The sequence below is a fragment of the Castanea sativa genome, chromosome 10 (assembly GCF_040712315.1).
Source record: "Castanea sativa cultivar Marrone di Chiusa Pesio chromosome 10, ASM4071231v1".
Lineage (NCBI taxonomy): Eukaryota > Viridiplantae > Streptophyta > Magnoliopsida > Fagales > Fagaceae > Castanea > Castanea sativa.
The window spans coordinates 26830724-26845090 of NC_134022.1; the positions used below are offsets into that span (position 1 = coordinate 26830724).

Sequence of the window (14367 nt, forward strand, 5' to 3'; positions counted from 1 at the left end):
ATACTTAGCACCAATATGCAATATGAGCAATGCAGTCAATGGAAGTTGAATCTCAATTTTGATCATGCCCTTTAGTTTCTTCTATGAATCTATCAGATATTCTTATCTCACTTGTACATGCATTAGCAAAGAAAAATACAATGCAGGGTTGATTGCCGCAGCAAACCTGGAATGTCAAAAAGTTAGAGAATATGAAAGTGCTGTTGACAAGGATTCCAAGAAGCTCAGAAACACTAGATAAGAACTTTTCTCAAGACAACTGAGTGAAGGATAAATCATCCCTGGAGTTAACAAAAATAAAGAAGAAAAAGTAGAGATGCTACAATATTTCCCTAATTAATTATAAACATAAAAGTCAATAAGAATACACAATTTGTTCCATTTCTTTGAGCTTTGCATTCTACCTACAGAAATTCACCTTGACTACAATAATTGAAGATACTCTTTCGCAATTTTTGTAGGTTAAAAGAACTTGTGAAAACTTCTGCTTGTACACCTCTCAAAAGCAACTATTTCACGGAGATTGTCCAAATAAGATCTGCATCAGATTCCACTGTTATTTTTTCTCCTTTTACAACATTTGATGTGCTTATTAAACCACCAAACCTCATCTCTGTATTAGCTGGAATAGACAGAACACAGATTTACAGGACATTAGACAATAGCAAATTGCATAGCCACAGAGGTAGTTAAAAAATAATATATAAAAATGAACACACATTTTTTAACAATATAAATAATATTTTATTGAGAACAAAAGAATAATTTTTTGTACATGATAGGATGTGGAGTGTGACAAGAACATCAAAGCCAAGAAAGGAGTTCTTCCCACTAAAGCTTGTTAACTAAAAGCAATAACTCAAAAAATTATTATGTGACTGTGATACACTCACTGAGATCCCATTGAAGTCCAGTTGTTGTAGTGCTTTTGGATAACGGAAAAGGAATGAGTCCACAATGCGGACCCTCAACAGAGGATTGAATATGGATCTCATGACGATGAGTTCTTGGAAGAAGGTGAACGAGTGATTCATTAGTTATAAGAATTATTCTCAAGCTTGAAAAGACAAATAGAACATTGACGTTTCCTAACGTGTGATCAAACCGCCCACCAAGTGCTCCAGCAACAAGAATGCATAGCTGGCATCAAATCAAAAATAAAAAAAATTACAGGCCAAACAAAGCATGCATGCCAGTAATAATTCAGCAGATTTGCAATGCATCTGGCACAATAAATTAGTACTAACGAGTCCCTAATCACAATGTGCAAGAACTAAGGCAAATGGTTCCATAAAAGAATATTAAAATTGCAAGTTTAATATCAGCAACCAGACAGATTCAAGCTCACACAAGCAGAGCAGATTTTATATAAAAAAAAGCTTCTATGATGACTGTATTTAACTTACATTTGACTTATCAAGGTTTGGTGTAAAGTCACGTATATATGCTACACATTTATGTAGATCAGTGGTGTCCTGATCTTGAGATTCATCCAATATCTGGGTTCCCTGAATACAATAAACAAACATAGACATCCTGAGAATGGCTCCAGAACACTGCATATGCAAAAACCAAAGAGCAGTAACACCATAATAACATAAAATGCACAAAAAGACTTGTCAGATAGGATACACATATCATGGATCTATAGATGCCAATTCCAGGAATGACAACATATTTGTAAAGGTTTAACCAAGGTCACAAGTTTCAAAATCATGCAGGAATGACAGGATCAATTGAAGGGTTTGTGCACGAAGGAAAGAAAGATAGTTACCAGGTTTGCATAAAAGTCCAGTACTTCTGTTCGGATTGAATCCATGTCACCTTTAATAACATCAGGCTTGTACCTGGCACAAATCCCGGAAGTCAGTGTTGTTTTACAAACCAGCATTATGTAGACACACAAACATCTTTATAACTTTTAAAACAAGATAATAAACCCCAAAATAACAAAATATTCAAAATTCTATATGGTGCAGTCTAATCTGGTTCCTTGAGTGCCAATAAGCAGATTTGAGGCTTGAGGAGCAAAATTGATATAGCTCATCCAAAACAGCACACAACACTAAAGAACAGAATTTGACCATCCCATCATCAAGAGCATTGGGGAAATGCTTAAAATAGATCTCATTCCTGGCATGAAATATACGTACTAAAACAGGTAACACCACATATACTTATATGCATATTTACTGAAACAGGGAATACCCCGCGAGACGATTCAAGCTTATATGCAGGAAATTCAGTTATTATAGATAGGAGGCTTCATTATGCTTTAATCTGAAACTAAAATATGAAGCTTTCTTGAGTAGTTCCTTTGATGAAGCAAAGGAAGTCACAAATCCTTCAACACATTAAAGTGTAGATCTTTCATCAAGGTAGTAATTGTAGGATGTATCCTAGCCTTGCCCACATTTCAGCAGTTTCCAATGACTTCAAATTCATAGTAATTCCTAATGCCTAATATGAAGCCATTTTATTTTCAGTTTCCATGGAACATGTGGCTCTCAGCCTTTCTTCTCAATTTTGATCCATTTATATTTTATATAGGCTAAAATTTGATAACAATAGCCACCACAAACTTTTAACTTATGTGGACTAAGATCAACTGTAACTATTTCTAAAGTTTAAAGGGTCTTACAAACACATAATTTCCATACTAAAAACTATATGTCCCCACACATATACAACAACAAATATCTTTCAATGTTAAAAACAAAGACAATAAATCCAAAAAATAAAAAGTTTTCTGATGCACTTTGTGTTTACACTTTCTACCTTCTCCTCATAAGCACCACATGTCTCAAAAGACACACGCAAACTAACTAACTTTTTTAACAAATACATTTTAACCGAGAAATTAAATCTTAAAGAACAAACCTTTTTAATTATTTTTTATTATTTGGGATAAATAAGAACAACCTTTTTCGACAACTTTTTTATGAACTAGTACTCTAGCTTGTGTTCTACAACAGCATAAAGTCCAGGTTCACAAATCACAAGAACCCATTTAATTTTATTTTATTTTTTAAACGCTTAGAACTTAAAAATTAGAATAAACGGTCTACTATATGCACAAGATTTTTAAAAAAAAAGCTCAATATAAAAAATTAAACAAGCACATAGCACTAAATTAAAACCCAGAAATTAAATCAATGGAAAATATATATATATATATATATATATATATATATATATATATATATATATATATATATATATATATATATATCAAAGAAGAAAAAGACCTGGTTCGAACATGGGAGGGGTCTTCATGTGGAAAGAGCAGAGGCATTTCATCATACACACGGTTGGCGCCTCCATCAGCACAGAGATGAAGTTGAGCTGCTCTAAATAACAAGTACGCACGCACCGGATCATTTCTCAGAAAATTAAAAAAAAAAAAAAGGAAAAAAGAACAGAGAGAGGGTGCAGGATAAGTACCGTGGTTCCAAAGCAGAGGAGTAAATCTGGGGAGGCTTTGGTTGAGCACGACGAGTGCGTACGTTTGAGGAGGTCGGTGGTCAGCCGGGATTGTCGGTAAAAGGAAAGCCGAAGAATGGGACATAACCTCCATCGCTAACGTACGGTACACAAAACCAGTTCCACACACACAGTATAAGAGAAGAGAGAGAGAGGAAGGGTCGGTGTTGTTTAATCAACGGTTCTTGATGTTTAAATATCACTCGTTATTTAACGTGTATTTTCACAACATTTTTTTTACTCATATATATTTTTATAATATTTAAATAATATTATTAGAACAACATTCTTAAAAAAGCATAAACCTTCTATTTTTAGTTCTTTTTGTGGAGAAAATATTAAAATAGCATTAATTTTCAAACAATATAGTTAGTAGTTAAGTTTTACAAACTATATTTTTTACTAGCATCTCGAGTCTAAAATACTCGATTTTGGGGCTATAAATCGAGTCTTTAATGCTCGATTTTTATGGTCTGATTCTATCTGATGTGGCATTTTTTCCACGTGGCGACTACTTGGAAATCGAGTCTCTAACACTCGATTTACAAGCCAGATGATATTTGAACTCCACAAAAAAAAAAAAAAGACCAGGCAGCGCCTGGCCGCGCGACCCAGGCAGCGCGCGCGCCAGTCCGCCCGACCCGGGCCGGCTCGGGTCGCGCGCCTGGGCAGCGCGCCTGGTCGCGCGCCCGGGCCGCGCGCCCGTGTCGCGCTGCCTGGGCGCGCAACCTAGGCCAGCCCAGGTCACGCGGACCTGGGCGCGCACGCTGCCTGGGTCGCGCGGTCAGGCAACGCGCTGCCTGGTCCTTTTTTTTTGTTTTTTTTTTTGGAATTCAAATTTCATCTGGCTTGTAAATCGAGTCTTAGAGACTCGATTTCCAAGTAGTCGCCACGTGGAAAAAATGCTACATCAGATAGAATTAGACCATAAAATCGAGCATTAAAGACTCGATTTATAGCCCCAAAATCGAGTCTTTTAGACTCGAGATGCTAGTAAAAAATATAGTTTGTAAAACTTAACTACTAACTATATTGTTTGAAAATTAATACTATTTTAATATTTTCTCCTCTTTTTGTTTAGTTTTAGAGTCTTTTGGAACAAAAATATATACTATTATATATAGGGGATTAAAATTATCATTAGGAAGATGATGACGTGTGATGTACATTAGTCAAAATTTACCTACTATATTAATTTTCAACCCAAATCAGTTTTTATTTATTTATTTTCATGTTACCATTTTTCACAACTTTGATGGCATTATTTGTCATAAATTTTTACCACAACTTGTTAAACTGGTTAGTAGAGAAAAGGCAGTGGAGAAAAATTGAGTCAAAAGTGGTCCAAAACCTTTTTTTTTATTTATTTATCGGGAAACCCTTTTTTCCTAAGTTTTTAGTTTTTATAGCGAAAATTTGAATGGTCAATTTTTGTTGTTTCTTTTTTTGAATCGTCAAAGTTATTGTTTGATTAGGATAGTCTGAGATACCTTAAAGAATGCTACTAGTATTATGTACTGTGTAGTGTATACTTATCCAAAAAAGATTATATAACTATAAAATAAAATTAATGTAATAATGTTTGGGACACAATTGTTGATTTGATATATAGGTCGTTGTGATTTATGAATAATAAAAGTAGTGTGAATTTTAACCTAGTGATAATGGGTCTAATGGCATTTTTTGTGTTGTCACATATTTGTAATTTGATCCTTGTTTCTCATTCCCCCACCATCTATCTATCTAAAGAAAAAGAACAACAACTTTTGTCATCGAATAAGGCATCTGGATTTGATTATCACTTACAACACAAATCACTTGGTATCTTGATCAAATGGTAAGAATAATAATCATTGAGCAAACACCATATATTAAAAATCCCAACATAATTGTAATAAATGAATTTAGGTGAAGTTGACTTTGTCTAATCATAACAACCCATCATAGGCCAAGAGCCTTCTAATTCAATTAATATTTTTTAGTATTTTCAATTAAAATATCTACTTCTCAAATCTCCTCTATTTCAATTCTCTAATTAAATATATATATATATATGTAAAGTCATGGGTGTGTAAACAAAAGAACTTGTGTAAGCAACATTCACCAATGAATTTAATTAGGAACACGGTTTAAGTCCAATGCTTCAGGACAGTAAATCCAATACAATGTAAACACGTCTAATTATGCATTTGAGAATTGTTAAAAAAAAAAATTTAATATTTTTTTGCCTCTTTTTAACACATTTAACATAAGAATTACCAAATTTTATATCTTTTAATAAACATTATACAAATAAATTACTAAAAATAAACAATATGTCGTTTTCAAGTAAGATCCCATAAAAAACAAAATAAAACAAAACACTACACCCAGACCCAAACATTGCCTTTTAAAAACTGAGTGACAATTAAAAAATGTCAAGAACTTGACCTTTTTTTTAATACAAGATATAAATTCTACTTTAACATAATTTAAGTGTATATATATGTGAAGCTTCCCCCTCATAGAGACTTGAACTTCGATCCCTGCCCCCCACACCCCACAAACACTAAGATTATATTTACAAGCAAATAACCTCTGGATACAATACTATATAGTCTACAAGTATGTCATGCTCACCAAACATTTTTTGAAGTATGAGGAAATTATACTATACCCCAAAACTTAAGGAGAGTGACGCTCTCCTCTCTTGAGGTTTGAAGAAAATCAACACATTAGTCATTCCATTAATAACAGCTACATAATATTCCAAATTTTTAAAAGTTGGCAAAGTGTATGTGTAGTATTGTAAGAATTGTAGGAGAAAAGAGAGAATTACAGGAGATAACCTAGTTTGTTGACCTACTTGGAGTTGTTGTTGGAAGTGTTGCTTTGGAAGTTTGGTGACAAAGAATAGTAAAATTTAACCTAAAAAGCTTCCATCAACCATGGTTAGGGGTTCCCAAAAAAAAAAAAAACCAAAGTTAGGGCTTGGTCAATTATGTTACTAGATTCAATGGATAGATCAATATGTTGATTTCCTCCAAATCTCAAGGGATGAAGTGTTATTTCCCTTGAATTTTGAGGAGAAGCCCAAGTTTATGCTCAACTTTTAAAAGAGTTATGCATGTTCAAATATAACAATTCGCTCGTGAACAAGTTCGTCAACATGAGGCTTGATTTAAATGTAAATAATTTGATATAATTTACCTTTAAATTGTTTTGGAGGAAAATTCCTCCTACCCACCACATGGCAGATCAAATGACTATTCACATGTACTTTTAGTCATATTACCTATTTAATAAGTCATATGATGTATTTAAATCATTTTAATGAGTTGGGTAATTTAATACATATGGATAATTTCAATCCTATATACTTCATGCTTATATGTATATGCATATATAAATATACTTATACAAACTCGATACTTGATCATGTAAGATTGTAAATAAGTTTTTAAGATATCAAGTGAGTACTTGCAATGTATTGATGATATAAATAGTCAACTTGGTAGTGAAAAATACATTTTTTAAACAATATAAGGTTTGTAAAATACTAAGCAACTCAAATAATTTTTTAAAATATAATTTATTTGTTAATTATTAGCATAGTTTTGCAAGATAAAAAAAATGTAGCTGTTGTGTTGTGTTTACCATATATGGAAAAAGAATAAGTTAATCAAGTAGTTTGCAAACAAACGCCTACTTACTTAAATATAAAATGAGCCAAGCTAAAACATGTAATTTACTTTGTTGATAAGCTTGGGCTTAACTCTTATTTGAAATATAATTAAATTAATGGGCTTGCTAACTTTTAATACTTGCCTCGCTTGCTTAGAGTACTACAAAGTAGTCTTATTACAATATTACCTAACCTTTTCTCTAAACCCTCATTTCGTGGTAAACATGAAGAATTCCTAAGTCCTAATGCAATTATATAAAACAGTTACAAAACATTTTTCACCACTGAGTTTCACGATTTATACTATTTCAAACATTAATTTTATTAATGCCTTGAAAGTTGAAAATATTATGGAAAGTAGCTATGAAGCCCCTCCCCCTACTACTTAAGATTTTTTTTTTTTTTTTTTGTTGCTAAATACTTATAAATGTTGTTATTTGCACAAATTTGTATGCTTTAATTTCGTAAGCAAAGTCTATTTTAATTTTTATAGAAAATAATAATTTGTTACAATAGTGAACATGAAAATAGTACATGGACTTTGTAATACAATGCGAACAAGTTATGCATTAAAAACAATCCGGTTCTACCATTATTAATCTTATACTTTAAATTTTTTAGTACTACAAGAAAAACAAATTTGAATCTTGTACTTTAAATTTGAATCAAGTCAATCACTTGATTTTAATGTTTTAAGAAGTGTACAAGAGTAATTAAAAAAAAAAAAAAGCTCACCTCGTTGGATTTTATAATTAAGATATATACATTATTATTATTCAATGTATTACATTATTATTACTTGGATTTTGATAGGACAAATATCCGAATAGTTTATGTTAATGTTATCAGCAACTGAGAGTCTGAGAGAAACCATGGCATAATGTGTGAGAGACTCAAGATATTAGGGAGCCAAGCATCATTACCCAAAGCGATTGGGTTTGCCACTATCTATCAGCAGGATTAGTTTATGAATTCTCCTCAAACAAATTGATTAGTTTATGAATTTAATGCATACGTGCATCTTAAATGGGACCCATAATGGTTCAGTCATCAATAATTGGGTAGCTATGTGGGGGTAAGTTCTGATTTTGAATATTTGGAATAATTATGAGCAAGACTTTTTTTATTTATTTTATAAATAAACAATAATACTTATTAGATTCTACACGAAAATAGTAATATTAGTATTTTAAATCAGTTTTATAATACATTATAAGTCGGGTTTATAATTATGAACAAGATTTAGATACAGTACTTAAGTTTTATTCATTAAATTTTCTTTTTAAGATTCTGTTACATAGATTTTTTCTTATACAATAGAAGTGTATTTTTTAATTAAGTAGCCACATAGCTGAATCTTAAGAAGAAAATTTAAGGAACAACACCTAAAGTGTTATATATAAATTTTGTCATATAATTATAAACAAAATTAATATATTTTTGAAAAAAAAAATATTTATATTAGTTTATCTACCAAATAACTAAATAAATATTATGGATGACCACGATCCACAACCCATTATTTCATAAAATAATTTTTTTTTTTTTTTAAAAGATGAAAAAGACGTATAAGTCTCTGTGAACGGTGAACCAATGTACAATTGTGCATGTGATGGTCATGAGATAAATGAGTATTTGTAAGACAAAAGTAATCACAAATTGACATAATGGAAAATAAGCTGTAGCATCCAATCATGACTTTGCCATAGAAGAAATATATATTGATTATTTTGTACTTATTATAAAAGTCAAATTAGCTGTCTCTTGATTCACAATAATGTATTAAATAAATTTAATGAGTTTAATCTTCAGTTGTCGGCCAGTTTCTAAAAGGCCAGGGAAGGATAGGCTTTATTAATGAACTCCCAAAAATCATCATAAAATGACCATTTAAACTTATATTATATGATGGAGTATCTTATTATTATTATTATTATTTGAGAATAGTATCTTAGATATTTATAAACCATCTTTCATCCTAAAATACCATTAGTATTGGTGGAGGCATTTTACTAAAATGCTAAATTTGCCATCAAAATATAGCAAAAATGGGATGCATCAGTGGAGCCAAACCTATATTTTTTTTGCTGCTGAGTCACAATGCACAGCTAAAGTGGTAAAATAAATAAAGTAGTTTTTTGTGGTGTCAGATTACTAAATTTTTTGCACAACTAATGCTGATGCTGTAATGTAGGATTCATCATTCAATTCATTCTCATTGCTCTTCCTCCTAGAGAGAGCATCAACAATCCACAAGTTTTCTCTTAAATAACTAATTATAAGTAAAATCAATTAACAATAGTAAAAAAAATTATATAAGTATCAAACTCTTTGAATTTTCAATGAGCCCATTAAATAAACTCAATTTTGGTTAAAAATTACCTTTTTTGTTTATAATAAAGAGAACAAGCAGGGTATTTTGCAATCATAAACCAATCTGAATGTAATCATAATATCTTTTTACCCACAAAAAAAGTAATTTAAGAGTTCTAAATGATAAGGATTAAGGAAGTTGCAAGTGCTCTCTCAGATGGATTAAGGTTAAACATATGCATTTGAAGGATATCCATTGAGCCTATGATATATAACCTATATTGTGCCAAGCCCAACTAGTTTTACTTGAATTTAAACTTGCAGTTCTCACCAATATGCCAAAGCTATATAAATGGGATTAAAGCTTTCATTCTCAGTGTATTGAATGGGATACATAAGTACCACCTCATTATATATCATGTCCATATCACATCCAATGTATTAAATCACATTACACAAGTGAAACTTTATAAATGTTACCATAAGATCTTGCGGTATAATATAGATTGGGCATAAATACAATTTATATTCTATAAGTTCGGTGAATTGTTATTTTAGTTAACTAAATTTAAAATTTTTCATTTTAGTCCGTTAATTTTAACAATATTGTCATTTTAGTCCTTTTGTCCATTGCCTATTAAAAAACACCATTAACTTTCTTAAAACGACATTATTTAAAATCAATTTTTAATGTTACTAACATGAAACAATATCCTTTCAAAAAAAAAAAAAATGAAACAATATCGTTTTAAGATAGTTAATGTTTTTTCAATTGCAATGGATGAAATGATTAGAATGACAATGTTGTCAAAGTTAACATACTAAAATGACATAATTTAAACTTAATGAATTAAATTGAAAATGCCCCAAACTTACAGGGAATATACATTGATTCTAACACTAATTTTAAAGTCTAGGAACTTTTTGTCGTGTTGTCCTTTTATTCCGATGACTTGGGTTGTATATCAGTAACTTGTCTCACTAGTCACTACATAATATATATATACACTTGTACAAAACATTCTTGTCATTTTCAAGAACCGAAAGTTATTTACGATGAGAAATTCATTTCCTTTTTAATAAATATGCTCACAAAGATGGGTAAAGAATGCTCATATTATGGTTGGCATTAAGAGAAAAACATTACTCATTACTCAACCCTCAACCAATAAACAAAAAAGACAAGAAGGTACTGCACAGAAAATATTTGGTTTAGGACTTCTGGGTATAAATTATACTTAATTCCAAAATCAAGCATCATTGTTCTGTCAAAATAAAAGGACCTCATAACTTTTTCTAATGATCAGAAAAACATACGAGGGACATTTACAATATGTATAATCCAAAGATGGGACATCCTCCGGAACTTTGCCATAACCCATGTTCTTTATTTTCCAATCCAATAAGCACATGTACCTTCATTCTTTCTGTTTGGCAATTGATTATTTGCTAAAAGCTTTTTGCATTTTGTAACAATTTTTTTAAATTTTTGGTTTTTTTTATTCAAATAAACTTTTTTTGTTACACATTTAACATAAAAGTTATCAAAAACTATCTTTTTTTACAAACATCATGCAAATAAGCTACTGAAAATATATAGTTTTAATGCAATTTTCGAGCGAACACGTAATGTTAAAACTAGGCCTCTATGGGTTGGGCCGGGTTGGTTTTGGACCCAACCCAGACTCGACCCGCTGACGTCGGGTGGAAGGCGGAGGAACCCGAAACCGACTACCAGAAAAATCGGTTGAGTCAGTTTCGAGTGAGAGGTGAGCGTTGGTCGATCACCGGAATAAATAAATAAAAAAGTCATCGAAATCTGAAAAAAACAAAAAACAAAAACAAAAACAAAAACAAAAACAAAAACAAAAAACAAAAAACAAAACAAAAGCCAAAAAAACAAAAGTCGCCGAAATTTGCATTTTATTGTTGGAATTTTCTTTTTCTTTTTTTTTTGCTGGAATTTGCATTTTTTCGCTAAAAATTGCTGAGATTTGGCCGAATCTAGTTGAGATCTTGCTAAATCTGGCTTGTTTTTGCAAGATTTGGCCGGATTTTTCAATAACTCTGGCTAGGTTCGGGTTGCTCAAGTTTTGGAGAAGTAAACCCGCCACTCGACCTGCAGGTGTCAGTTCTTGAGAACGGAAACCCACCGCCGACCAATTGGACTTTCGATTCGGGCCGGAACTGGGTCGACGTCAGATAGTTTTGCCCAGTTGTCGAGCTCCGATCAGGTCTGGACAGCCCTAGTTAAAACCATATGATCTTCCAAAGGAATTGGCCGCATTACAAAACAGATTTATGCATGACTAAACTATTTGATTGGGATTGAATCTTTGAGGTATAAAGATGGGCATATACTATGGAACCAAAGTTTCACATGTTAGGTTGAATAATGTGATGAACTTGCTTCTCCTTCACAGTATAATACTCGAGATAGATTTTATCAATTATAACTCTTACATGTATTAGGTGTCAATTAGGTGGTGAACACCGTGAGATATAATGAGACATTCGCTTGCTTCCAAGTTCCAACCAACAACAAATGTGAGCCACATTTTAGGTCAATTTCATAATGTTTTCCTCCATCATCAGCTTTGCCACATGATTGAATCAACTTGCAAGCCATGACTTCACACAAACCTCAAATCAAAATAGGCCAAGTTGTAACTTAAACTATGCTACACCCTTTAAGCAATGTTACACTATTAAAAAAAATTATATAAATATTGCACATTTTAAGTAATGTTACACTACTTAATATATTTTTTTTTATTGAATCTGAAATCTGACAAATTCATCGTTAAAATACATTTTCTTCTTACATTTCATGCTTGTTAAATTTCATCATTTATAAAATGTTTAAATTTCAAATTTTTGTATTTTAAAATTATGTATAAGTTCTCAAAAAAAATTTAAAAAAAAAAAATTTATGTACTGAATAATAAACATTCGATTTGTATGAAATTTGGTATACATGTTACAAACATGCAATTGAAAGGAAAGATTTCAAAATATTAATTCAATAAAAAAATTATTAAGCAATATAAAATTACGCTTATATATATATATATACACACACACATAAAGAGAGAAGTTTGGTTCAGGTTACACCAATGGTAACTTTAGCAAATATTACACCGCTTATAATAAAATAAAACTAATATTGCTCCACTTAATAATTTTTTTTTGGATTAATATATATTTTTCTTTTTAAACCCCACCATTGAATAAGATTAGATGTTCTCTACATTCTTAACATACACTTCAAATTTTAAGATTATCAAAAATTAATTTGTAATATATTAAATGTTTAAATTTCAAACTTTAGTATTTTTAAACTATAAATAGAAGATGCGTTTATTAATCAAATATTAAACATCACCGGATTGGTACGAAATTTGACATACATATTGTGAACATAGAAAATATCCATATAATAGAAGGTTACTAGATAATATTGCTTAAAGTTACACTTTATATAACTTGAACTCAAGTCGTGTATAACTTAAAGTTGAGTTCAAGTTACATTTAGTGTAACTTTAAGCAATATATAACTATATAAAATTCATATCTTGAAAATCTCACAATTGAATTAACTTTCATGTCAATTAGATGCTATTTACCAATCAATCCATAAACTCATATTTTATGTATTATTTTAAATTATAAAATTTTGAATTTAAACAATTGATTAATGACATGACTATTAATCTTTGATTACCTTGAAATTTTGCAAGCATTGAAAATATACAAAGATAATCGGATTCAGATCCTCTAGAGTTCCTAGGGTACTCTACCAAGTAGAGTTCATTAAATCCTAACCATTCTTTAATGATTTAATGGTCTAGATTCTGCCATATCAGCATTTCATTAATAATCATCTTAATTGTTTTGTTTACAACATTATTTTATTATTTTAAGAATATTATTAATGAAATACCGATACGAGAATCTAAACCATTAAATCATTAAAGATGGTTAGGATTTAATGAGCTCTGCAGTAAATGCGGAACTACAGAGGATCTGAATCCAAGATAATCTAATCTAACAGTAAATTTGTCAAAATTCACATCTAATTAAAAAAATATTAAGTGATGTAATATTAAGCAATGTTACCAGGCCTGTCCATGGGTCGGGTTGGGTTTGTGCTCAACCCGCATCCGACCAGACCTAATCGGGTGGACGAAATCTCAACCCGCTGCCAATCGAGAGGATGATTGGATCGAGCAAGTTGGAAATTCAACAGGCGGTAGGCAAGTCGATCGGGGTCAAAGATCTGGAAAACGACAAGAATCTAGCATGAAAACAAAGAAAAAACAACCAAAATCTTTGAGGTCTCGCCAAATCTAGGCCATTTTCAACAAAATCTCGACTAGATCCAGTGAAATCTTATCGAGATCTAGACGAAAATGGTCTAGACCTCGCCAGATCTACCAAATATCGCCAAAAATTTTGTGGGCTGGTCAAATCAAGTTGATCGAATTTTGGAGAGAGAAAACCGACACCCAGCCCGCCAAATTCGAGTTTTGGAGGAACAAACCCGTCACCAACTGTCGGAGAAGTCGGGTTCAGTCAGCAACGACCAGTTGGTCGAGTTGGCCAAGTCTCTGGACAGCACTAAATATTACACTAAGTATAACTTGAACCTGATTATAACTAATATATCTCTTAATTAGTATTACAACACCTGATATTTTTAAATTACCATCCTTGATATTCCAAAAAAAAAAAAAATACCACCAATGAATCTTTTTTTATTTTTATTCTTAAATTGTTTTATCTTCATTCTGAAAATGCACACCAAATTTCTTGTCAGTGGGATGTTACTCATGTTTTGTGTACGATTATTATTATTATTATTATTTTTTAACTTCTACAATCAAACATTTTATATAAGACAAAAT

At 31.2% G+C, this 14367-nt stretch overlaps 1 protein-coding gene across 2 annotated transcripts; it reads right to left on the bottom strand.

Annotated features, from left to right (window-relative positions):
• Nucleotides 1-211: 211 nt before the first annotated feature.
• Nucleotides 212-3658, bottom strand: LOC142611837 (thiamine pyrophosphokinase 1). 2 transcript variants are annotated; one of them, XM_075783976.1, is made up of 6 exons: nucleotides 3445-3658; nucleotides 3249-3345; nucleotides 1775-1847; nucleotides 1407-1508; nucleotides 894-1140; nucleotides 212-622 (listed from the first exon to the last, which is right to left on the bottom strand). In XM_075783976.1, the coding sequence occupies exons 1-6, from the start codon at nucleotides 3575-3577 to the stop codon at nucleotides 510-512; spliced, it is 765 nt and encodes a 254-aa protein (XP_075640091.1). In that variant the 5' UTR covers nucleotides 3578-3658; the 3' UTR covers nucleotides 212-509. The 2 variants fall into 2 exon arrangements, with proteins under 2 accessions (XP_075640091.1, XP_075640092.1); XM_075783977.1 differs by having other exon boundaries at nucleotides 3249-3350; nucleotides 3445-3581.
• Between the last annotated feature and the right edge of the window lie 10709 nt (nucleotides 3659-14367).